Raw genomic sequence first — 27,066 nt, forward strand, 5'->3', positions numbered from 1 at the left:
AGCAGCTCATTGGTTTGCTAGCTTTGTTTGAGTGTACTAGATGACGGTTGTGCGGAGGAGAAACACAGTTACCTAATTGGCTTCAACGTTTTGACGTCATGCCTTCTGCGTTCTTCAACCTTGTTGACACTGACTCACGTTATGCAGAGTACGCACGGGGAGATCATCACCTGATCTACTGGAATGTGGAAAAATCTCCGCACGCATGCGCCAATAGGGCAGGTGACCTCTGACGCTATTGGTTCGTGTATGTGTCAGTGTGAGCCCACTGCATCTGGCCGGGCAGAAAGCAAGTGTAGCTGCGCTGAATTATTGAACGGAGGAGGACGCGATACCTGGACATCTTGAAAATCCTGGGTATGATCACCGAGAGGCTCGTCGTGTACTCTCACAGGAGCAAACTCCAGTTTTTGGTGTCCCGCCCTCCTCTGACGCAACTTCCTATTTCCGGGAAGGCGGGGCGCCTTAGAGGAAGAGAAGTTATGTCATAGAGGACGGGGCACTGGAGAAGGAAAGCTGCGGGATTGTTGGTGGGCAATATCTGGTATGAGTTTGGGCTGTGGTTTTTTTTTTTTGAGGGAGAAGTGTTGGATCGTGAACAGGGAGGATAGCGGAAGAGAGAGGGAGACATGACAGACTACGGGGAGGGGAGACCGGTCTCGAATGCGTAAGAGAGTGTGAAGGCAGCCGAGGAGTAACATCTAAGTGTGAGGCGCTGTAAGAAACGTAAAAGATAAACGAAAACGCTGGTCTGCCACACGGACCGGTAGCTCTGTCTCTCAAATGCACTGCTAAATGTTTACATTAATACTGAGGTCATGCTAAGGAGAGTTTACTTGTGACATAAGAATGGCCATACTGGGTCAGACCAGTGGTCCATCTAGCCCAGCATCTGGCTTCCCAATAGTGGCCAATCCAGGTCATAAGTACTTGGCGGAAACCCAATTAGTAGCAACATTCCATGCTACCAATCCAGGGGCAAGCAGTGGCTTTCTGTGTCCATCTCAATAACAGATTATAGACTTTTCCTCCAGGAGCTTGTCCAAACCCTCTTTAAAACCGGACACACTAACTGCTGTTACCACATCCTTCAGCATTCATAAGATATAACTTATAAGTATTTCTGGAAACTGCTTTGAATTAAACCTGTGCCACCAAGCACAATAGATAATATTTTATCTTTCTGCCACATTTTCTTGTGTTCTTTACCATTGTGTAAAGTTTTCTTGGATTTAGCTCATGCCTTGTAATTAATTGCGCAAGGCAAATTATATTCAGGTACTGTAGATATTTGTCCCTTGAGGGCTTACAGTTGTTTGTACCCTAGGCACTGGATTGTTAAGTGACTTGTCCATGATCCCAAGGAGCAGCACTGAGATTTGCACCCTGATTCTTTGAGGTTCTGAGCCTACTGCTCAAACAATTAGGCTGACTGGATTTTGGTTTTGATTACAGTGCTAAGTAAAGAGGTGTGTTAGCCGTGTTAGTCCACTCTTAAAGGTAATCAATAGAAATCAAACAAAATTAAAACATGGAAAAGAAAATAAGATGATACCTTTTTTATTGGACATAACTTAATACATTTCTTGATTAGCTTTCGAAGGTTGCCCTTCTTCATCAGATCAGAAATAAGCAAATGTGTTAGCAGACAGTGTATATACCAGTCCTTCATAGATGGTCTAGCAGGGTGGGTAGGAGATGTGTATGGGGACTTCAAAGCATGCCATAGTCTAGCAGGATGTTTGTGGGGAGGGGAGGGTGATAAGCAGTGAAATACAACTTATGGTTTATAGTGGGCTAGAAAACCCAGATCCTTGTTAAGTCCTGTCCGTTGGGTGTCAAAATATTCAATCATTCTGATTTCAAAGGTTTTATGTTCCTGAATTGTTTTAAAGTTACCTTTCAGTATTCTCACTGTGAAATCACTGGCACGGTGTCCTGGTTCTGTAAAGTGCTGTCCCAACGCCCTACTGGCAGTATTGTTCATGTGATGTCTATGTAAATTGAATCTTGTCTTAAGCATCTGGCCTGTTTCTCCAATATAACAACCTTCGTTGCATTTTTTACACTGAATGATATATACCACATTGGAAGATGAGCATGTGAAAGATTCCTTTATGTTGAATATCTTTCCTTTGTGCATGACTGTGGGTTCTGTGAAATGTTTTGGCATAGTTTGCAGCTAGATATATTACAAGGACGTGTGCCTTTCTGTTCACTTTCAGTCTGTGTTGGCAGTTTACTTCTGATAAGCTTGTGTTTTAAGTTGGGTGGCTGTCGGAAGGCCAGTACTGGTGGGGATGGGAATATTTCCTTCAGTAATTAACCCTCCTGGAGCAAAGGTTGTAGATCTCTTATGATTTTCCTCAGTTTTTCCAGCTCTGGATTGTATGTCACTACACTGTCAGCTAACACATTTGCTTATTTCTGATCTGATGAAGAAGGGCAACCTTCGAAAGCTAATCAAGAAATGTATTAAGTTATGTCCAATAAAAAAGGTATCATCTTATTTTCTTTTCCATGTTTTAATTTTGTTTGATTTCTGTTGGTTACAGTGCTGAAACTGGACCAAAATCCTTTTTCTGCCCAGTCTCTGTCAAAAGGATACAGCCATGGTTTTGGCCAAAACTGACTTTGTGTTTTAGATGGAAGCGGAAAAATGTGTGCTTTGTCCTGTTTTGTCTCCTTTCCCCTTCTCTGAACAGGAGTTGTCTTCCCACTTGTAGGTGCCCCCCCCCCAGGCCTGTCTTACAATCCCTGGCAGTCAAGGGGTGTAGTCATGACAGGAATGATCCTCAGTTGCTCCTACCCATGCTGGCTGTTCTCTCAAAATGGCTGCCATAACCTCTAGTGGCAATCTCGCAAGACTGCCGCAAGAGGTTACAGCAGTCGTTTTGAGAATAGAGCTACATGAGCAAGAACGACTGGGGATCGCTCCTTCCCTTACTACACCACTGGATGGCAAGGGATTGCAAAGATTAGCCCCTCCCCACGACTACCTTGCAATCGCATTAAAGAAAAGAAAAAAAAAAAACCCAATGCAAGTAATGCAGTTATGATCTTGTGTACTAGATTATATGGTAAATAGAGTGCTCTAAATAAATGCTTTTGATACAAAAGTTTAGCAGGAATTTAAGCCTGTAACTTTGGGATAAGCTCCTTGGGAATCAGCCTCTGTGGGGACATTAGCTATCCCTCTAAATATGGTGCAGAGTCGGCCATTGTAAAAGTACTGTAGCTTTTAGTTTGTTTTCATTAGTTGAGGTCCATGTGTGTGGAGGCTACTTACCTTGGAGATAAAATGTAGTCTTTCATATATTCTAGCTTGGATACAATTTAGGTGATTCTAAAGAGTTTCCAGGCTCTGTTGGGTATGATGGAGATGCAGTGTCTTAATCAAACTTGTGATGTGCAGAAGCTAGATTCTATGAGAGGAGCATGTAGTCATTGGTTTTTAAATACAAGTACTGGTCAGTTATAGTGTTAGGAAAATAATATAATGAAATGAAGTTTATATATTAGAAAATTTGAGAAATGTTTTGCCCTTGATTTTAATTTTTTAGAGCATATAGTCCTCATATTCAGTAACATCAAAATTCTTTTTGTTTTATTCTGAATTGTGCATCAGGCTGGTAACATGTTTGTCTTTATTCAGTTTTATAACAAAATACAAAACGGGAAGCATCTCAGTGCTACTTTCTCTTGTTACTGCCCACAGTTTGGGTAAACATAAAAAGGTAATCATGAGGATATTTAATTATATCTGCATTGACTTGGGAACCTAAACGTGCCAGACTTGTTGAGAAGTTGTCAGCCTGTGCGTCCAATTCCTTGGACTGGAGGGTGGTAATTGGGCTACTGACTGCAAGCTCTGACAAATACTCAGTAGACCTCATTGGTTCACATTCACACTAGCTAGTTTTTGGTTTTGGCTTCAGCCAAAAGTGGTTAGACAGTTTCAGTAGCAGTTTTGGCTGAAATTGGAAGAAACCCAGTTTTGGTCAGCCTCTATATTAGGCTAATCCCCTTCTTCACTGTTGTATTGAGCCACTTATTAGTTGGAATGGTAATGTCCCAGGTGATCCCTTTTTTGCTCTCTGTAATTCTAGGGCAGTGGTTCCCAAACCTGGTCCTGGAGGCACCCCAGCCAGTCAGGTTTTCAGGATACCCACAACAAATATTCATGAGATTTGCATGCAGTGTTTGTTTTGTTTTTGTTACATTTGTACCCCGCGCGTTCCCACTCATGGCAGGCTCAATGCTGCTTACATATTGTATACAGGTAATTATTGGTACCTGGGGCAATGGAGGGTTAAGTGACTTGCCCAGAGTCAGTGGAGACAGTGCATGCAAATCTCTCTCATAAATGTTCGTTGTGGGTATCCTGAAAACCTAAATGGCTGGGGTGCCTCCAGGACCAGGTTTGGGAACCAATGTCTTAGGGTCTAGATCTTGGTTCTGGGTATTCAGGCATTAATTCTAGGGAGCAGAGAATGCAGCCAGAGAGGTAGGGCTCTCTTTCAATTTCTAGTCCAAGGCTGCTTCAAAGCGTCAAGGTTTTTGTTAGTTTTCTGAATTGTAGCAAGCTAGGTGCTAGTGTGATGTTACATGGTGGGGAGTTGAAAAGATTGGACCTCCTTCCAAGAAGGTTCTCCAGTAGCTCTGAAATCTTGCCATTAGGCATGGGAACTCTAGGCAAGCTCAGGGCAGAATGAAGCAACTGTTGGGCTGTATGTAGAAGCTGCAGCTATGGTGTAAATGTATATCCTGAAAACCTGACTGGCGGTGGTGCCTCCAGGATCAGGTTTGGGAACCACTGGTATAGGGCATTAACGCCTCCTTTCTTCCGCTGGGTTTGCCTCTTTATGCATTCTAGCATCTTTCTGGCATGTTCACTGCCTTGCTACATTGTTTTGTCATCTTGAGATGCTCAGACAGTAACACCCCAAGGGCCTTCTCTTTGTCCATGCATATCAGTTTCTTTCCCTATCACATACATCTCCTTTGGATTTCTACACCCCGTGCATCACTGTGCATTTCTTTGCCTTATATTTATCTGCCAACATTAGACCATTCTTCTACTTTTGTAGATCACTTCTCATGTTGTCTACCTTTAGGGTTTCCATGCTGTTGCAAATTTTCATGTAATCTGCAAACCTCCCCCCCCCCCCCCCCAACTTTTTCCCTTCTTATCCTTCAGCAATGTCACTCACAAATGTATTGAATAAAGGGAAAGGGACTTCTTATACTGCCTTCCTGTGGTTTTTGCAATGGTTTACGTAGTATATACAGGTACTTATTTGTACCTGGGTTAAGTGACTTGCCCAGAGTCACAAGGAGTTGCAGTGGGAATCAAATCCAGTTCCCCCGGATCAAAGTCTGCTGCGCTCAAGAAAAAGATCTGGGTGTAGTTGTAGATAATATGCTGAAATCTTCTGCTCAGTGTATGGTGGCGGCTGCCAAAAAAGAGCAAGCAGGATGCTAGAAATTATTAGGAAAGGGATGGCGAATAAGACTGAAAATACTATAATGCCTTTGTATCGCTCCATGGTGTGTCTGCACCTTTAGTTCAGTTCTGGTCGCCATATCTCAAAAAAAGATATAGCTGAATTAGAAAAGGTTCAAAGAAGAGCGACCAAAATGATAAAGGGGATGGAACGGCTCTCATATGAGGAAAGGCGGTTAGGGCTCTTCAGCTTGGAAAAGAGATGGATGAGGGGAGATATGATTGAGGTCTACAAAATTCTGAGTGCTGTAGAACGAGTAGAAGTAAATCGATTTTTTTAAAACTTGTTCTGAAAGTACAAAGACTAGGGGACACTCGAAGTTACGTGGAAATACTTTAAAAACAAATAGGAGGAAATATTTTTTTCGCTCAGTGAATAGTTAAGCTCTGGAACTTTTTGCTGGAGGATGTGGTAACGGCGGTTAGCGTATCTGGGTTTAGAAAAGGTTTGGACAGATTCATGGAGGAAAAGTCCATAGTCTGTTATTGAGACAGACATGGGAAACAACTGCTTGCCCTAGGATTTGTAGTATGGAGTGTTGCCACGGTTTGGGTTTCTGTCAGGTACTTATGACCTGGCTTGGCCACTGATGGAAACAGGATACTGGACTATATGGACCATTGGTCTGATCCAGTATGGCTATTTTTATGTTCTGAAAAAGCCCCTTGGTGTGACATCCCTATCAGCAGTACTGGATAAATGGACTTTGGGTAGCATTCCATGGATGATTGTATGGTTAGCTTGAAAGAAGGGCCTAAATTGGCAGAGAGCATCCAACTTCAGGAATTGCATTACAAATTTCTTATGCACATCTATATCCATCCATCTCGGGCTAAAAAGATGGGTCTCCCATTCAAAGGGATGCAACATATAAACATTGCATTTGGGATTGCCCTCCGATTGGCCAGTTCTGAATGTCTGTGTGGCTGCATCTTAGCCACATGCATGATCATTCTTGGGAAGCGTCTTCATCTTGCCATCTTCTGGATCATATATGTTGTAGAGGATACGCAGATTTCAACTTTGTTCCTCCTTAAAGCTACGTTAATTGCAGAATGCTGTTTCTGGAGGAACCAGATGCACAAACATTTGCTCATAGAGAAACATACCATGGACACTAGAGAGCTTAAGGCTGAACAAAGATTTTTTTTAAGTTGTGGACACCCTGAGTACATTATCTATGAGACTCTGCTCTCAATTTCTGAATACATTGGAGATGTGGCAGGCTATTTATTTCTTCAGGTGGGGCCCTTTTTGTGTTATGGAAGGGGGGAGAGGGTAGGGGTGATCTGTTGTGTATTTTTGTATGTTAATTTACAGCATACTCATGGGGGGGAAGGGGTTTGGGGGAGGAGGTCTCAGATTGAGGGGTGTTATTCTTTCATATTAATATCACCTTGTTTATTGCACTGTTCGGTATGATGGTTGTCAGAAGCCATGTTCTGGTTTTCATTACAATGTATGCCCTGTTGGTGATTTAATAAAGATATTGTAAATAAAATCATTGATTTGTTGGGCAAAATACAGAGTTGGACTTTAAAGATCTTTATAAAATATGGCAACAATTCATAAGACATATGATTCAATTTTGGGAACATATGACCTCAAGAAGAAATCAACTAAACCTTTCCAATGTGCATCACTTTGCATATTTTTTTACAGTCCGCATGTGTTTTAACAATCTTCAGTAGTTTTGTGTCATCTGCAGATTTAATCACCTCACTTGTCATTCCCATTTCCAGATCGTTTATAAATATTTTAAATAGCATCGGTCCCAATACTGATCCCTGCGGCACTCCACTATTCACCCTCCTCCATTGAGCGAAATTACTATTTAACCCTACCCTCTGTTTTTTGTCCAATAACCAATTCCTAATCCACGGAAGGACATTGCCTCCTATCCCATGACTTTTTCATTTTCTCAGGAGTCTCTCATGAGGAACTTTGTCAAAAGCTTTCTGAAAATCTAGATACACTACATCAACTGGCTCATTTTTATCCATGTTTGTTTATGCCTTCAAAGAAGTGAAGCAAATTGATGAGGCAAGACTTCCCTTGGCTGAACCCATGCTGACTCTCCCATTAAACCATATTTGTCTACATGTTCCATCATTCTATTCTTTGTAGTAGTTTCAACTATTTTACCTGGTACTGACGTCAGGCTTGCTAGTCTGTAATTTTCTGGATCATCGCTAGAACCCTTTAAAAAAATCTGTGTGCGTTTCGTTGTGCGATATTTCTTTGCAGATTTCATTTCACCTTTCCATTTCCTTGTCGTACGTATCATGTCATCTGTGTACAAACCTCACTACCTGACTTCTCAGGCCACATCTCATGACTTAAGGAAGTATCTCTGCCAGTTGAGTGTACACCACACTGCTTATTCCAGCTAAGACCGAGTGGTTTGATTGCCTAGTGAATGTCACTGTTCTTTGTTATAAATGTCAGTCACCATTGTTTGGCTATTCGAAATACTGAACATTCCAGGCTGTACGATACCCTTAAGGAGCGGATTACTTGGAACTGTTTTCTCTGTCGGACATAACCCATTCTTTCTGGACTGGTCTGGTAGGACTAAAGGAAAGAAAATTATCGGGTAAGACACAGTTTTTCCATCTTCCTGTCCTTCAGAGATCTTGTACCATCCTTTATCTCTGTCTCTCCCTTAGAGATCCAATGTATTTGCCCCATGCTTTCTTGAATTAGAATACAGTCTTGTCTCCACCACACCTCTAGTGGGACTCTATTTCATGGTTCCACCACCCTGTCCGTAAAGAAGTATTTCCATAGATTATTTATCAGTCTATTTCCTTTCCCCTTCATCCCATGCCCCCTTATTCCCGAGCTTCCTTTCATTTGAAAGAGACCTGTCTCCTGTGGATTTGTGCCACTGAAGTATTTAAATGTATATCATATTTTGTCCCTATACACTTTATGATGGAGACTACTGACCATTTTAGTACCCACCCTCTGGACCAACTACATCCTGTTCATCTCCTTTTGAAGATGTCTCCAGAACTGTACACAGTACTCTAAATGGGGTCTCACCTTTCACTTCCTTTTTCCTGATGGCCATTCCTTTCGTTGTGCACCCAAGCATCCTTCTGGCTTTTGTCATCACTTTTCTACCTGTTTTTTTTTTTTTTTTAATTTTTTTATTAAAGTTTCACAGATACATCTTAACAGATATTCAACTACACATTGACATCTTGCTTCTTACATCAATCTATGCCTATCCCCGACTGTAGTTTCCCTCCCTTCCCTCCCTATCCCGGTGGTGAGTGCTGCTGTTCCTTATACGTTCATAAAGTGTCCAAATTTTGTTAAAGACTAGCATGGATCCTCTTCGCATAGCTGTTAAGTTTTGACATCCGATAGAGGGGCTCCACTTTCCTACTGACCGCCTGAAGTGATGGTGGCTCCACTTGCCACCAGGCGCGAGCCAGTCCCAGTCTTGCCGCTACAAAATATTGAATCGCCAACCTATGCTGCCAGCTCGGTATTGCTGCTGGTCTGAAGTGTAGTAGGCAGTGTTCTGCCTTCCATAAGTGTGTCCTCTGTAGAACTGTATTAACCAGTTGCATTACATGTTTCCAATACATTTCAACTTTCTCACAGGACCACCAAATATGATAGAATGTGCCTCTGTGACCACACTCCCGCCAGCATTGCCCCGACATTTCTGGGTACAGCTTTTGTAGCCGGTCGGGGGTGTAGTACCACCAATAAAACATCTTAAAACCATTTTCATTTACCGTTTGAGCCAGGGATGGCTTAAGCAAATATTTATAATTCCCCTTCCATATTGTTTCAGGGTAGGTGGTTTGTAGCACCTTCTCCCATTTAGCTTGGTAAAGTACCTGAGGATCTGTCCTTCCCAACAAGGCTAAATATATCCTGGTGATTCCTCCCCTGCCTCCCCCTCTATTTATCGCTAGTTCTAGGGCTGTTTCAGCTAGGTCCAACTCATCTTGCGCTTTCTTTTTAATGAAGCTGCGCAGGTTGCAGTAATATGTAAGATCTGTCTCCCCCAGGCCATATTCCTCCTGCAGGTCTGTAAAGTGTATCATTACCCCATCTTTCCATAGCTGACCCAGCGTGCGCAACCCCGCTTGAGCCCATGTATCGAACACTTTCTCGGTTCTCCCCAAGGGAAATCCCTTTGCCCAACGTATTGCTGTTTGCCGATAATATCGCCTCTCCGGAAACAGCCGCCTTCTCAATTGGTACCATGTCCACATAGAGTGTCTCAACCCTAGGGGCATTTTTTTGATTATAGGCACCAGCTCATCCCCTGGAATCCACAGAATATCCTCTATTTCACGTCTACCTAGCCAGGCTCTCTCCCAGTGAAGCCATTTCTTGGATGCCCCAGGGGCCCACTCCGCCAGAACGCAAATTTGGGCCGCCTGGTAATACAGATATAAATTAGGGACCCCCATACCTCCTCTCTCCCATGTTTGAAACATCATTGAGCGTCTCACTGTTAGTGGACATTTCCTCCATATGTATGTAAACATTTTGCGATTCAGGTTTGCAAAAAAACTAGTAGGAATTGGTATCGGGATTGCCATAAATAGATATAATAGTTTTGGGAGTAGCATCATCTTGATGGCGTTTATATGCCCTTTCCAGGATACATTAAGCCCTTCCCATCTATCCAACTCTCTAAATAGCTCTTCTGCTTTCTGGGGGAAGTTAGCTGCAAAGAGCCCCTCTAACTGCGGCGTTATCTGAATACCTACGTATTTAATAGATTTGCTCGCCCACACAAAGGGGAACTCTGTCTGAAGAGTCGACAGCTCAGTGGGAGGCACTGTGAGATTTAAAAAAGTTGATTTCTCCAAGTTAGGCTTAAATCCTGATAATTGTTCATATTGCGTGAGATGTTCCACTACCCTCTTCACCGATGTGTCTGGTTTCGTAATAGTCAGCAATATATCATCGGCAAACAGCATCAGTTTATGTTCCCTCCAGCCTCTCACCACTCCCCTTACCTCCTGATCCTTTCGAAGCATACAGGCTAAAGGTTCTAAAGATAGAGCAAAAAGGAGTGGAGACAGCGCACATCCCTGTCTAGTCCCTCGTTGTAATTTAAATGTTTTTGTGTACATCCCATTAATTTTTAATGTTGCCAGTGGGGCCTGATATAGTAGCTGTAACCATTTCAGATACCTCCCTTCTATCCCTATCCACTGTAGCACCGTGAACAGAAACGACCAGTCCACACGATCAAATGCCTTTTCTGCATCAATCGAAAGCAATATCGCTGGGGTCTGGTCGTCTCTCACCTGTTGGATGACATGCATCAGGCATCTGATATTATCAAACGTCTGGCGTCCCGCTATGAACCCCGCCTGATCTTCATGTACTATATCTGGTATCTGTTTTTGTAATCTGCGGGCCAGGAGTTTTGTGAATATCTTGTAATCTACGTTCAGGAGCGAGATCGGCCTGTAAGAGCTACATAGCTGTGGGTTTTTCCCTGGCTTTGGTAATAGGGTTATCGCTGCCAATCTCCAGGTATAAGGTAATTCCTGCGAGTCAGCCAGTGCATTAAACACTCTCTGTAAAACTGGTGCTAGGAGTTTACTATACATTTTATAAAATCTGGGGGGAAACCCATCTGGGCCTGGGGCTTTACCACTCGCCATATCTGTTATGGCCCACATGATCTCCTCTAATGAGATGGGGGCGGACATCTGTTCAGACCCCTTCTTCCCCACCCGCGGGAGATCCGCTTCTCGCAGGTATTGCTCCATTCTGTCTTCCTCTAGGGTCTGTTCTGATCCATATAAAGTTGTATAATATTCAAGGAATGCCTCTTGAACTTGCTCCACCTGTGTGACTGTGTTCCCCCCTGCTATTTGTATACTTCCTATATGGTTTCGTTGCGCTAACTTTTTGAGTTTGCATGCTAGCAGTCTGCCTGCCTTATCTCCAAATTCAAAATATTCTTGTTGTGTCATTTGCAGTTTGGCAGCTAGTTCTGCCAGTTGTAGTTCGTTAAGTTTGGATCGCAACTCCTGTATTTTTGCCTGTCTCTGGGTATCTTTGGGGTCTTTTTTGTGTTCCTGTTCCAATCTTAGTATCTCTGCTCTGATGTTATCTTCCTGCTCTATTCGTGTCTTAGTTATATGTGCCCCCAATGCAATCAGTTGTCCACGTAGGACTGCTTTGAGGCCCTCCCACAAGTGTTCCGGGAGGGTCTCTCCTACATCGTTAAATTCAAGGTATTCCTTGATATATTTTTCTATCATTGGGATATTTTTAGTGTCTAGTAGGATTGCCTCATTTAATCTCCAATATCGTGTGCCTACCTGCCGTGTTCCTGTGTGTAATTCTAATACCACCGGGGCATGATCCGACCAGATGCGTGGTTCAATATGTGTCTCATGCACCTTGTTTGCAATTGCCACATCTCCCATCCATCCATCTATTCTGGAATATGACCCATATTTGGAAGAGTAGTAGGTATAGTCTCGCTCCTCCCCGTGTTTAGCCCGCCATAGGTCCATCAGTCCCCACCTTGCCAGGAATCCCTTTCTAATTTAGCATACACTGCCTGGCCCGCAGAGTTATCTAATGGGGGGTGTATCGTGACATTAAAATCTCCTCCTAGCAAAAGATGCCCCTGTTGATGTCTTTGCAATTTTTGTTCTACTTCCTCGATGAACATTCCCTGTCCTGTGTTTGGTGCATACAGGTTCACAATTGTATACTGAACATTAAACAATGAGATTAATATCATCAGAAATCTACCCTCTTTATCTGTTATGGTACGGTGTACCTGCCATGGGAGAGACCCCGACAGCGCTATCAATACCCCTCTCTGTTTCGAGTTATCCATACTCCATGAGAACAATATAGTGGGGTATTGCTTATGACACACCAGCTTTTCATGACATTTTTTTAGATGTGTCTCCTGCCAGAGCACCATGTCAGCTCGCAGGCGTACCATTTCTTTGAATGCTAGCTGGCGCTTCATAGGCGAATTGAGACCCCGCACATTAAAGGTTACACATTTTAACATCTTATCACCCAATACCACATAAACAGTTTGCTATATATCCACCACCATTTCCCCTTATCCCCCCTCCCCCCCCATAACCTGAAATAACATGCCCCCCTCTCCTGTGAGGGCATGCCTATAAGGATGTGGACTTCCGTTTCCTTATTCGTTACTAGCCTGCTCAGTTGCTCAAGGCTTTTGTCGTATACTAATAAAGTTCCGCTTGGCCCGGTTTTCTAGGTGGGCAGGTCTTTATCCTGTAGATTTTATATTCCAAAATGGGATGTTTTTTTTTTTCTTTTTTCTCATGGGCCTTTTCCAGCTGCCAGTGTACGATCTGATGCCTGGCGTCTCAGCCGTCCCCGCCCCTGCGATACTCGCTGCCATTTCTGCTTATTCTGTCTTGGGGGGCCTGTCGATCTTCGTATGATGGTCTCTGTTCCCGACTTATCCTGCCCCAAAAATTCTTGGGCCTCCTCAGGCGATATCACCCGGCGCTGTTTGCCCTCTTTATAAAACACTAGGGCAAATGGGTGTTGCCATTTATATTTAATGCCCTCTTCTCGAAGCTTTTCCGTTAGTGGGCGCAAAGCTCCTCGTCTCTTTAAAGTGGTGGCCGCCAGATCCTGGAACAGTTCAATGGGGTATGTCTCCCATGTGATAGGACTAGCTGCTCTCGCTTGACGCATGATCTCCTCTTTGATTTTAAACTCTGTAAAGCAGGCCACTATGTCTTTAGGGACATTGGCCTTTCTTGATCCTAGTGCCCGATGTGCGCGCTCTATCCGGATTGTGTCTGGCGCTATTGTATGATCCGGGGAAGATAAAAGGTGGGCTGCTATATCTTGCACTACCTTCTCGCAGTTGTTAAATTCTGGTAACTCCGGTAGGCCCCGCACCCGGATATTGGATCGCCGACTTCTATTTTCAAGGTCTTCCACCTTGTCCGTGAGAAATTTCATGTCTGCTTGTTGGTCCGTAATTTGTTGTTCGACCATTGTCAGAGTTTCTGCATGCTCCTCTAGTCCAGCCTCCGTCTCATTGACTCGGTTCCCCAAGTCTTTAATCTCTTCTCTTAGGTCCGCACTTAGTTGTGCAAAATCTCGCCGCATCTCTTTGATGTCCTTTTTTATATCTAGCAACCACGTGCTTAATTGCTCCCATTTATCTGTCGCTATCTCGCTCTCACTATTTTCGTCGTGTGCTCTCTGAGCGTTTGGAGAACGCGGGTTTACAGAGCTTCCCTGGCCGCCCTGATCGTCGGCCTGTTTCCCTGCCACGTGGTCCCGCTGGCGGAATCCGAATGCAGTTAAATCTGCCGTCTTGAGCTTCGAGTTCGCCATTTGTAAGCTCACGTTCCTTTCACTGCCCGCACTGCTACTTGCTTTTCGCTTCGGGCCGCGGTGACTCTATTTTTTAGCTAGTTTTTCAGCTGGCAACCGGGAGCTCCGTCTTCAGATCGCCATTGCTGATCGTGACGTCACCGGAAGTCCTCACTTTTCTACCTGTTTGGCCAGCTTTAGACCATCAGCTATGATCACTCCTGAAGTCTCACCCCTCTTTTGTACATAGAAGTACTTCACCCCTTATACTGTACTGATCCTTTGGGTTTTTGCAGCCCAGATGCATGACCCTTAATTTTTTAGCATCATATTTTAGCTGCCAAATTCTAGACCACTCTTTCGGTTTTGCTAGATCTGTCTTTATGCTATCTACACCATCAGGGGCTTCAAAAAGATTTTGTAAGAATCGGGCTAGGGTATTGCATACATGTTTCTTATACTTCTTTCAGGCATTTTTTTTCTTCATGACTTTGGTTAATATGTCTGTGATCTTATCAAATGAACATGTTTATCTCATGGCCAAGTTCCCTAGTTTGAAGTGGCTATACAAATTTGTTTCTGGCTGATGAATAAGTGACAAACTGCTTTTCTCTTGCACCTCTGCATCTCTCTTTCTTCCAGGGCTGCTGTTTTGTGTCTCTCCTTACTGTATGTGTTAAAATAAGCACAATCATATGGCTCCAACAGCAAGAAGTATGCATTTTAGGCAGTGATAGTGGTGGGCTTGAGGGGGTAGATGAGGAGGGGACAGAGGGATGAAGGGAAGTAGTGGAGGATAGCTGTAGGGAGCAGATTTAGATGAGAGGAAAGAGACGATGAAAAAATAATGGGGGAGTGAAAATAAGGAATGAAAAGTAAATGGGGAGAATATTTCTGAAGTTTTTGTTTCTAATTATATCACAAATGTAAAAAGATTTTTAATGAAGCATGTACAACTTTGAAAGATTTTAAGAAAGAGAAATTGGCTTTTCTGTGTGCATCAGTGTGCTCGTCTACAAATGTATGCGAGTGTTGCATAGAATAATGCAATGTTATCTGCCACAGGAGACCAGGGTCTGTGATTGTCTCATTTTTACTGGATTGAAGTTTTTGATGACAGATATGAAACTCCTGTCTCTTCAAATCGGATGATTTTTTTTCATTAAGTAATATTTGTGTTAATATTCTAATCATAGAAGGTGATTATTGAAAATAGCTTTAAAAATGTTTTTGGGTGTGTTTTTAATGTCTCATTAATAGTGAAAATATGGTTACTACAATATATGCAGTTCTGTATTTTTGTAATTTATTTAAATGCTTTTACCAACCCCTCTCCAGTTCTATTCAGCCTTTTCTGAGCCGATGATATTCAAAGTCTTTTTAGTGTTCTGGTTAGCTTGAAAAACAGGCAAGAACATATTTTGAATGCTCTGCAGAGGAGTCTAAATATATGATCACTTGTTAAATATTTACCAATCTTTGCTTTGCCTGCAAATGTGGGGACGTTACTGGAAGGGTGTGCCTAGACAGTAATAACCCAAGTGTACACAGCTTTGAAGAACAATTTTATTGAACTTTTCACCCAGTTTATGTTCTGTTTATCTTACCTCATGCCATGGAGCTTGTTTATTCCTATATGCTCACTGAGTGGGCTACTAATTTAATATTTTCATACAAAATTAGTAGCCTAGTCTGTTAAATGTAATATTTTTTTCAGGGATCAATTACTTACTACATAGAATTTATTGATATTTAGTTTCATATATTTTTGATTAGTCGTCTTGAAATATTAGCATAAGGGACACTCATAATTAGCAAATTTTTTTCTCAAACTGGGAACATGAGAACAGGCGTTGCCATATTGGGACAAACCAAAGGTCCATCAAGCCCAGCATCCTGTTTCCAACAATGACCAATCCAGTTCACAAGTACCTGGCAAGATCCCAAGACAGTACTAGGCCGCCTTAACCTAGCTATGGCTTCAGCTTATATACTTCTGGACCATGCCCTCCTGGCTTCACCCCTTCCATGTCACTTCACCACCCCCCTTGGGCGGGTTTAAGGTGGCTCTGATACTGTGAGGGAGTGCCATTACAATAGATTTTATGCTGCTTATTTTAGAAATAAGCAGTGGATTTTCCTGAATTCCATCTTAATAATGGCTTATGGACTTTTCTTTTAGGAAGTTATCCAAACCTTTTTTAAACCCTGCTAAGCTAACTTCTTTAACCACATCTGGCAACGAATTCCAAAGATTAATTACATGTTGAGTGAAGAAATATTTTCTCTGATTAATTTTAAATTTACTACTTTGTGTGCCACCTAGTCCTCCTAGTATTTTTGGAAAAAGTAAATAGGTGATTCACATCTACCCATTCCATTCCACTCATCATTTTATAGACCTCTATCATATCTCCCCTCAGCCGTCTCTTCTCCAAGCTGAAGGTCCCTAGCCGCTTCAGCCTTTCCTCATAGGGACGTTGTTCTATCTGCTTTATTGTTTTTGTTGCCCTTCTCTGTACCTTTTCTAATTCCACTATATCTTTTTTGAGATGCGGTGACCAGAATTGCACACATTATTCAAAGTGTGGTTGCACCATGGAGTGATTATAACATCCTCATTTTTGTTTTCCATTCTTTTCCTAATAATTCCTAACATTCTATTTGCTTTCTTCACCACTGCTGCACACTGAGCAGAGGGTTTCAATGTATTGTCAACAATGACACCTTCCTTGTCATCAGTAGCAGATGAATCCATTAACTGATGGGTTGTATCTTGGTGCCTGATAATAACAGATGACAGCCTTCTAGGCTGGGGAGCGCATTGCCAGGGAAACTATTCTCAGGGTCTGTGGACACCCGTGGAAGCGGGGTGGTCCATCAATCGCTTGGAGCTGAGAGCGATATTCCAGGCTCTTATGGCCTTTCAAAAGACTCTGAAGGGGCTTGCTGTCCGGGTTCTGTCAGACAACACGATAGCGGTGGCATACATAAATCGTCAGGGAGGCACTCAGTGCAGGGCCCTGGCTGCGGAGTCCGCTCAGATTTGCCACTGGGCTGAGCTACACCTGCAGCTTCTGTCGGCAGCTCACATAGCAGGTCAGAGCAACATGCAAGCTGATTTTCTCAGTAGGCATCAAATTGACCCGGTGGAATGGGAACTGGCAGAAGAAGTTTTTCTTCAGATTTGTGCCAAATGGACGACTCCTGGAATGGATCTAATGGCAGCTTCAGGTGGCCCCTGCCATTGGGCAGCCCTGGGCATTTTTCCAAGTTCACTCAATGGTATCTATACCCTTGTCTGGTAGAAATAAAGCCATGGAACTGTACACTAAGGGCTAGATGCACTAAAGTCCTTCGAAGAGCCGTTCCCTAACCAATTCCATAGCGAATCAGTAGGGAACGGCCATGCATCAAGGAAATGGAATGCAAATGAGATGCTCATTGTAGCTCACTTGCATTTTCTATTTCCTCGGAAAATAGTCGGCCAGTTGGCTGGTCGAGCATGCGCAGAGCAGCCAAGCGTTATGCTTGTTGTTCTGCACATGCCAAGGACGTCCCTGATGAGCACTTGTTAGAGCCGCAGGCCGGAGCGCAAACTGCAGCCGCTGATACAGCCGGTGATCCCTGCCGCCCCACTCTCGGAAGAAGGGGGTGGATTGCGGCTGACCGTGCAGACCCTCCTCCCCGGGAACGCGCGGCTCTGGGGGTTGAGAGTTGCAAATTACCACCACCGGCATTGGGACGAGCGAGGACGCCTAACATGGACGTCCTTTCACTGAAACATATATAAAAAAAAGGACGGCCCTGACGAGCAATTGGACGTTATTGCCCAGATTTTTTTGTGATGGGTGTTCTTCTGCGAGGACGTCCAAATAAAAAAACTATTTGGACGTCCCTTTCGATTATGCCCCACTTCAGGTCTCTCTCTGCCAATCACAGCGCGTTTAGCGCTCACCGGTGTCAGCTAAACGCGCTGTGATTGGCGGAGAGAGACCTGGAGTGGGGCATAATTGAAAGGGACGTCCAAATAGTTTTTTAATTTGGACGTCCTCACAGCAGAACACCCATCACAAAAAAAAATTTGGGGATAAACGTCCAATTGCTTGTCAGGGCCGTCCTTTTTTTTTTTTTTTTTTTTTTAATAGTTTCAGTGAAGGACGTCCATGTTAGGCGCTTTAGAAGGACGGCCCTGATGAGCGCTTGGACATTTTTTTTCCTGATTTTTTTTTTTTTGTGGTTACATTTATAGAAGTTTTTAGAGGCTGCGCAGCCCCAACGAGAGGTGTACAGACCTCCCGTTAGATTTTTCACAGTTAGGCAATCGGTAAACCGTAGTGCATCTCATTACAATACGATTTCTACACATTATAATACTAATTTGCTCATCTGCATTCCGTTTTCGTTAGGTGCTACCATGATCGGAAAATGGCTCGGAGAAGCATTTAGTGCATGCCATGGTTTACTAGCTCGTTAATGACTTGTTAATGGCTCGTTAAGTTTAGTGCATCTGGCCCTATGTAATCTAATTGGAGATGTTCACCAGAGATTTAAAACAAGAGACAAACAATGAAGATTGGTGCTGTCAATAAATGTCTAGGATACTTTGAATCCACTTGAAAGGACAAGGGGCGATCAGTAATGTTTAATCCATAAAATCCCAGCAGCCAAAGGTAATTAGTCAGTCACCGTTCTTGATAACCTTAATCATAAATACACTTTTTTGAATAAATGTTTTTGAATCCTCAAAATGATGTCTAGCCAAATACATGTAACATTTTCTAATGCATTGCTGCCCATTTCTTATTTATTTATTTTTTCAATTTTTTGCATAACGTTCGTTAAAAATCAAATTAATTACTTAGCTTTCAAAAATATTCAATTCCTGTTACAAATCAGACCCTCTGTCAACATGGCCAGGTTTCAAACACTGCATCAGGGTAGAGGTCCTTATCATAATGCTACAGCTTCACTTCAAACAGCAGGATACTTTGAAGGCTGAAACTGAGGTGCAGAGGCATACTTTCTGAAATATCCCATTTTGCTATTGCATGCTAAGCAAGTGAAAACTCTTCTTTTAATGTCCTTCAGCATTGCTGCAGGAGTCAGCCATTGTACCAGTTTAAGCTTGCATTGAAATAGCAGGGTATACGTAGAAATAAATACAATTTTATGATCAACACTTCACCTACAAACAGTTTTGGAAGAGGAGAGTGTTGTTTTTGTTTCTAAGATTCTATTCTTTTCTATAGCTAGTTTTGAAGTAATATAATATTTGATAAGATATTAGTATCTGTATTGTTGGTTAATAATTAGAGTGTAATAAGTTGAAAAGGTTTTTAGGATAGTTGCATCCTCATTGGCAAATACATGTCACATGGTCAACTTGTTTAAAAATACGTAAATTAGTGAAATTATTAAGAATGCCATCTCAACTAAAATATTTTTCACAATGCAGGGTGCATTAAGGGTCTATCCTTGCCCCCATTTATTTAATAATTTAATTTATCAGCTGATTTTAATTGTCGTATGGCTATAGTGCATGCTGGCATGCAGACGATATTCAAATTGTCTACAGTTTTACTGATATTGACACTCCAATTGCTGTTTAGATCAAGTATCATCTTGTCTCAGTGATGACATACTATTCCTTAATGTGCTTAAATGTGAATCCATCTAGTTTCCAAACCCATTTTGTTAGTTCTTCTGGTACCCATCATTATGGAACACACCTTAAATAATTCAGACAGGGTCAGGATTCTAGGTGTAGTTTTTTATTTAACCCCTCCCCCAAAACAAACAAACATTTAAATGGCACATAGATAAAGTAGTAATGATTTGTAGTAGTAGTAGTACAATCCTCTTTCTTTGCGTTACAACCCATTTCCTTCAGTTAGACCCTGTTTGCCTATAGCATGTATCTGAATGCTTATTCTTTCTCTAGTCATTACACATTTAGATTATTGCAGTTCCTTATTTTGGGATGCCTTCTCTTCCTCCTCAAAATAGATTGCAATCCACAGCTGTAAAACTTCTTGTTGATTTGATTTTCATACCCTTGCTTAACCCTGTTTGTTGTATGTTATCTGCCTCAGGCTTCCAGTTTACACCTGCATACAATTTAAATTACTGACTGGTGTACAAAGGTCTTCATCCTTTGGCTCTAGATTACATTGCCAATTTGCTAGTCCCCTACACTCCCACCTGTACACTTCGGTCCTTTCAGAATGCACTTCTAAAACGTCCTCATTCCTCCTGTTTACATTTGGACATAAACCAGGGAAACAGCATTTGCCTATGCAGGACCTAAACCCTGGAACACCACAAAGTGCGATTAAAACTGAATCTTCTTATCTCATTCAAAAGTTCCCCTTGAGTGCCATTGCTTTTCAGTCAAACCTTTAGCATGTGTGGTCAATCTTAAGTCCACTGTCCCGTCCTCCCACTACGTTCATTATATTTTACTTCTCGGCCCTTTCTCTTTCCCCATCTCTTTCACTGTATTTCCTCAGTCTGCCCTCTTACGTGATGTAGGTTTTTTTTTTTCATTATTTTATGTGATTCTTAGTATATCAATATTTTATGACTAAATTTTATGTAAAGATATATAGTAACAGCCCCCTGAGATAGCAAGGTCAGGTATTGCACTGAAGAGGACACTTATTGGTTGGTCAGAGTACAGTAGTAGAATATTCTCTTTTGAGGTCTGAATCCAGTTCTGTCTTCTGTGCTTTGCTTGTAGAGGTGAATAATAGGAAACATTAAAGGCTATAAATGATGGATTTCTGAGATTCAAATTCGAGTGAGTAAAAGGTGTAGCCTTTCTGAGGATGATTAAAGTGAAAAGAAATGAGGTATAGTGGGAATGGTCTATAATTCTTCTGTTTATATTACAGGCTTACAATGTCATTGGAAGAGGTTCCATCTCCAGCCCATACAATGCAGACCTCCAACTTTGCACATGTGATCTTTCAAAACGTTGCAAAAAGTTATCTTCCCCATGTTCCCCTTGAGTGCCATTACACTTTGACCCAGTATATCCACCCACACCAAAAGGATTGGGTTGGCATTTTCAAGGTGAGTAAACATCAGCTACTTTTCATTTTGCTAGTAGCTGCTATGATATATAATTATGCAGATTACAAAGCACTGTAGTAGCCATGGGGCCTGTACCCACTCAAAATTCTGGTTCCTTTGATATGGCTGGTGGGGATCTCCAAGCCCCGCTAGCTGGAACAGGTCATTCCCCTACTTGTTGCAGCATGCATGAAAACCGAGCATATGCTGTGGGGGGAAGGGGGGAGGCTGACGCAGCAGTAGTGCATGGACAGTGCCCTCAGCTGCAGCAAGTATGAGAATGACCTGTTCTGGCCACCGGAGAACCTGTTCCAGCAGACTGAGCTTCCAGATCCCCGCCAGCTCAAATATTTTTATTTGATAGGGGAAGGAATTGTGTGCCCACCCAATTTGGGCTCAGGTCCACCCAAAATACACTGTTACAAATACAGGGTTCCTTTTACTAAGGTGCGCTAATGGATTTAGTGCATATTCCATATCATCAAGCAGATCAATCCATAGACTGGTGGGTTGTGTCCATCTACCAGCAGGTGGAGATAGAGAGCAATCCTTTTGCCTCCCTATATGTGGTCCTGTGCTGCCAGAAACTCCTCAGTATGTTCTCTATCTCAGCAGGTGGTGGTCACACACAGCAGCAGCTCTGGCTAGGTCTCCAAGCCTAATTGTTTAGGTTTTGTTGAGTACCTGGGGTTGAGGGCTCTTCGTGAGCAAGTGTAAACCTGGTGGTGCCAGGTCCCTCCTTTTCTCCTCCCTCCCGCTGGCTCTGTTTAAAAAAAAAAAACAAAAAAACCCCCCAGCAAAATAGACGACTTTGAGAGAAAAGCGTCTCTTGTTTGCAGCTGCTCACTGGGACTCCAAATCGTTGCAGCTCGGAGCAAGAAGCAGGTAATTTTACCTTTTACTAGCAGGTAGGGGGTTCCCCGAACGGTCTCCACGTGGCTAATGTCGTTGGATGGCAACGGCGTGAAAAGATGCTCCCCGGAATGCATATGCACGTCTAGCCGGGGTCCGAAGGCAGAGTCGCCTTTTTTGGGCGCCTTTTCGGAGTCTGGAGAGTTCTCCAGTTTTTCCTCCGGTGCGGTGGTTTTTCCCGCCTTAGGCACCCATCCCCCGCTGGCCGCCCTCCCAGTTGTGGCCGACCACGCTGCTCGGACGGCTTCTTGGGCCGCCCTCGAGGTGGGAGACGTTAATAGTATGGTCGCCCTTGACTCGGGCGACGGTAAAAAGTCGGCAAAATTAAAGCGCCATTCTTCCCGCGCGGCTCCTTCGCGGAATGTCGCAACGGACGCCATTTTGGATGCGCAGCACGCCTCTTTGCCGCTCTTGGGAGCGCAGGTTGAGAGTGCCTCTAGGGCCGTGGCCTAGCTGTAGAAGTGCACAGACTGGGGGGTTTCTCCCCTGAGTTCATTTTGCTGCTGCATCAGGCTTTTCTTATGCAAAACGTTGCCCCTGCTCGCCTGTCTGATAAGGGTGATGAGGCTTCTATGATCAAATGCCCTCGGGTGGATCTCCAGGCCCTAGGGGACTCTGTCTCCTCTGATGTGGATGAGGGCAGCTTGTCTGAGTTCTCCCAGAGGTCCTTAGCGGATTCTATGGAGGAGACTGATCCTCGCTCGGATGGAGCGGATGACCTCTCTGCTTTTTCGCTCAGAGGATTTGCCCAACCTGTTAGTGCAGGCCATGAGCATTTTGAAAATTTCCTCTCCGGAGGAAGGCCCTCTCTCAGCCTCAGTTGGCTCTGCCATTATGCTGGGAACTAAGTGCCCGCCTAGAACCTTCCACGTTCATGAAGCCATGCAGACTTTGATTTCGGCTCAATGGGATGCCCCTGAAGCGAGCCTTAAAGTAGTCAGGGCCATGTCCCGTCTGTACCCTCTGCCTGAGGGTGAACGGGAGGCCTTTCTCTGGCCTACAGTGGACTCTTTAATCACTGCGGTGACTAAGAGGACGGCTCTGCCGGTGGAAGGTGGCACTGCCCTGAAGAACGCTCAGGACAGGAGATTGGAGGCGGCCTTAAATTTGGCCTTTGAGGCGGCCGCCCTGAGTTTGCAAGCCTCGGTTTGCGGCTCCTATGTGGTCAGGGCATGCCTGACTGTTTTGCTGCGGACTTGCCCCTCGAATTCGTCCTTGAGGGCGGATTGGCCAGCCCTGGAATTGGGCTTGGCCTACTTAGCAGACTTGCTGTACGATGTCTTGAGAGCCTCGGCTAAAGGTATGGCTCAGACAGTCTCGGCTCGGCGGTGGCTATGGCTTAAGCACTGGTCGGCTGACCATGCCTCAAAATCTCACCTAGCCAAGTTGCCTTTTAAAGGCAAGCTGCTCTTTGGGGCCGAGCTGGACAAGATCGTGACGGAGCTTGGCACGTCTAAGGGCAAGAGGTTGCCGGAGGTCAGGGCACGGGCCGGCAGTGCTCGCCCTGGTTCCTCCAAGGGTCGATTTCAGGAAGCCCGCCGGTATCGCCCGGGCAAGTCGACCTCCTCTTCCTCCTCTTCCTTCAAGCGGAACTTCTCCCCAAGCAGCATTCCTTTCGCAGGGACCGCCGTCCCGGAGGTTCATCCTCCGGCCCTCCCCCAGGGTCAAGTACCCAATGACGGGGCCCTGGTCCATGGCCCAGAGCAGATAGGAGGAAGGCTATCCTTGTTTCTGGGAGAGTGGACCAGGATAACTTTAGACGCTTGGGTTCTGGAAGTCATGAGAGACGGCTACAAGTTGAAGTTCTGCCGGCCCTTGAGAGACGGGTTCGTAAACTCTCCCTGCAAGTCTTCAGTCAAAGCAGCGGCAGTGCAGCAGACTTTAGACAACCTGATCCGCCTGGGCGCGGTGGTCCCAATGCCAGTAGATCAACTTGGCAAGGGACGTTACTCCATTTGTGGTGCCAAAGAAGGGAGGTTCTGTTCGACCTATTCTTGACCTCAAGGGAGTCAATCGGGCCTTGAAAATACGGCACTTCCAGATGGAGACTCTCCGCTCTGTAATAGCTGCGGTGAAAAAAAGGAGAATTCCTGGCATTTTTGGACATCAAGGAAGCTTACTTACATATTCCCATCTGGCCGCCTCATCAGCGCTTCCTGTGTTTTGCAGTCCTGGGCCAACACTTCCAGTTCAGAGCCCTCCCGTTCGGGTTGGCTACTGCTCCGCGGACCTTCTCCAAAGTAATAGTGGTCATCACGGCTTTCCTTTGCAAGGAAGGAGTGCAAGTCCATCCCTATCTGGATGACTGGCTGATTCGAGCCCCCTCTTATGCAGAGTATGGGAGAGCTACGGACAGGGTTATTGCTCTTCTGAGCTCCCTGGGATGGATCGTCAACTGGGAGAAAAGTCAGCTGCGCCTGACTCAGTCCCTGGAGTATCTGGGAGTTCGAGTCGACACCCAAGTGGGCAGAGTGTTCCTGCCAGACAACCGGAGCGTCAAGCTTCGGGCCCAGGTGGACCAGTTTTTTTTTTTTTTTTGTTTTGTTACATTTGTACCCCCGTGCTTTCCCACTCATGGCAGGCTCAATGTGGCAGGCAATGGAGGGTTAAGTGTCTTGCCCAGAGTCACAAGGAGCTGCCTGTGCTGGGAATCGAACTCAGTTCCTCAGTTCCCCAGGACCAAAGTCCACCATCCTAACCACTAGGCCACTCCTCCACTTCGGGTTCGAGTTCCTAGCATCCTCGACTCTTCGGGCTTGGGACTATGTGCAGCTGTTGGGCTCCATGACGGCTACGATGGAGGTAGTGCCCTGGGCCAGGGCCCATATGAGACCACTACAGCACTCTCTTCTGCGGTGGTGGACTCCAGTTTCGGAGGATTACGCTGTACGCCTTCCCTTGGAGCCAGCGGTGCGCAAGGCGCTGAGTTGGTGGCTGAGGCCAGACAAGCTGTCCGCAGGAATGCCTCTCACGACCCCGGAGTGGGTTGTCGTCACGACAGACGCCTGTTTGACGGGCTGGGGAGCCCACTGCCTGGGAAGGACAGCACAGGGGCTCTGGTCCCCTGCAGAGGCGAAGTGGTCTGTCAACCTCCTGGAACTCTGAGCCATTCGGTTGGCGCTTCTAGAGTTTCTCCCGGTCCTGGTGCTGAGGCCAGTACGGGTCCTGTCGGACAATGCCACGGCTGTGGCCTATGTCAATCGCCAGGGAGGTACCAGGAGTGTCTCTCTAGCCAAGGAGGCCATGAAGCTATGCCTGTGGGCGGAAGCGAATCTGGAACAGCTGTCGGCGGCCCACATTGCCGGAGTCATGAATGTCAAGGCGGACTTTCTCAGTCGCCATACTTTGGATCCCGAAAAGTGGCAGCTGTCTGCTCGTGCGTTCTTGGACATCACGAAGCGCTGGGGCCAGCCGAGCCTGGATCTGATGGCGTCCTTGGCCAATAGCCAAGTACCGCGTTTTTTCAGCAGAGGACGGGACCCTCGATCTCTGGGAGTCGATGCTCTTCTCCAGCAGTGGCCGACACAGGAGCTTCTCTACGTGTTCCCGCCCTGGCCCATGATGGGTAGAGTTCTAGGCCGGGTGGCAAAGCATCCGGGCCGGGTGATCCTGGTGGGTCCGGATTGGCCCAGACGTCCTTGGTATGCGGACTTAATCAGGGTCTCAGTGGACGGCCCTCTGAGGCTGCCAGCGGAGCGGGGCCTCTTGCATCAGGGTCCCGTGGTGATGGAGGATCCCTCCACCTTTGGTCTTACGGCCTGGCTCTTGAGCGGAAGCGGCTGAGGAAGAAGGGCTTCTCAGACAAAGTCATCGCCACTATGCTGAGAGCGAGGAAGCGCTCTACTTCTACTACTTACGCCAGGGTTTGGCGTACCTTTGCATCATGGTGCGAGGCAGTCTCTCTATCGCCCTTCACTGTTCCAATATCTTCAGTGTTGGCATTCCTGCAAGAGGGTCTGGAGAAAGGCCTGTCGCTCAGTTCGCTGAAAGTCCAGGTGGCGGCCCTCGCTTGCTTCAGGAGCCGTCTGAAGGGTGCTTCCCTGGCTTCGCAGCCAGATGTGGTGCGCTTTCTCAAAGGAGTTAATCACCTGCGCCCTCCTCTGCACTCGATAGTGCCTACGTGGAATCTCAATCTAGTGCTACGGACCTTGCAGAAGCCGCCCTTTGAGCGCTTGTCGAGGGCATTGCGGAAGGACCTGACGTTGAAAGCGGTCTTTTTGGTGGCTATCACTTCAGCCAGAAGAGTTTCCGAGCTCCAGGCACTCTCGTGTCGAGAGCCGTTTTTGCGGTTCACTGAGGCAGGAGTGTCTATTCGCCCAGTGCCTTCCTTCCTGCCCAAGATTGTTTCTTGCTTCCATGTGAATCAGCAGCTTTGTCTACCCTCCTTTCATAAGGAGGATTACCCAGAGGAGTACCCTGCTCTCAAATGTCTGGATGTTAGACGAGTCATCATCAGATACTTGGAAGTGACCAGTGATTTCCGAAAGTCGGATCACCTGTTCGTGCTGTTCGCAGGCCCTTGTAAGTGTCTGCAGGCATCTAAGCCTACTGTGGCACGTTGGGTCAAGGAGACGATTGCGGCAGCTTATGTGGCTGCAGGGAAGATTCTGCCTATTCAGCTGAAGGCGCATTCTACTAGAGCGCAGGTGGCCTCGATGGCAGAGTCCAGATCCATCTCCTTGGAAGAGATTTGTAGAGAGGCATCTTGGGCGTCTGTTCATACCTTCTCACGACATTACCGCTTGGATGTGGCTGCTCGGGCCGAGGCCCAGTTTGGAGCTTCAGTGTTGCGTGCAGGGATTTCCATGTCCTGCCCTGGGTGAGTACTGCTTTGGTACATCCCACCAGTCTATGGATTGATCTGCTTGATGATATGGAAGGTAAAATTATGTATCATATCTGATAATTTTCTTTCCATTAATCATAGCGGATCAATCCATAGCCCCTCCCAGACATCTGTATTGTTTCTTTGTTCTGGTTATATTTCAGGTTCAAGTTTAGTCTTCAGTTCCTTTTCAGAAGGACTTCGTGTTCAAGTTCTTCCAGTTGGATTTTCTTTGAGTTGGAATGATTTTGTGTTACAGTGAGCTGCTGCCTTCCTCTCCCCCCGTTTCGGCAGTGGCTGGATTGATTACTAAATTCTGCCGGCGCTCCCTCCCGCTTTGAGCGGCAGTAGGGTAGCTTTGTATCCCTCCCGCTTCGGCGGTGTTAGGGTCAGCCAGCTCCTCCCGCGGTT

General features: G+C 45.2%; 1 protein-coding gene across 1 annotated transcript in view; it reads left to right on the top strand.

Annotated features, from left to right (window-relative positions):
* The first annotated feature begins 237 nt into the window (after positions 1–237).
* The window catches only part of TAX1BP1 (Tax1 binding protein 1), a 215,165-nt gene continuing 188,336 nt past the window's right edge, over positions 238–27,066 (top strand). Inside the window, 2 exon segments of the mRNA XM_030202462.1 lie at positions 238–357; positions 20,738–20,918. Coding sequence (XP_030058322.1) covers positions 20,745–20,918 — 174 coding nt within the window. The 5' untranslated portion in view covers positions 238–357; positions 20,738–20,744.

This window comes from Microcaecilia unicolor, chromosome 1, assembly GCF_901765095.1.
Source record: "Microcaecilia unicolor chromosome 1, aMicUni1.1, whole genome shotgun sequence".
NCBI classification, from domain to species: Eukaryota; Metazoa; Chordata; class Amphibia; order Gymnophiona; family Siphonopidae; genus Microcaecilia; species Microcaecilia unicolor.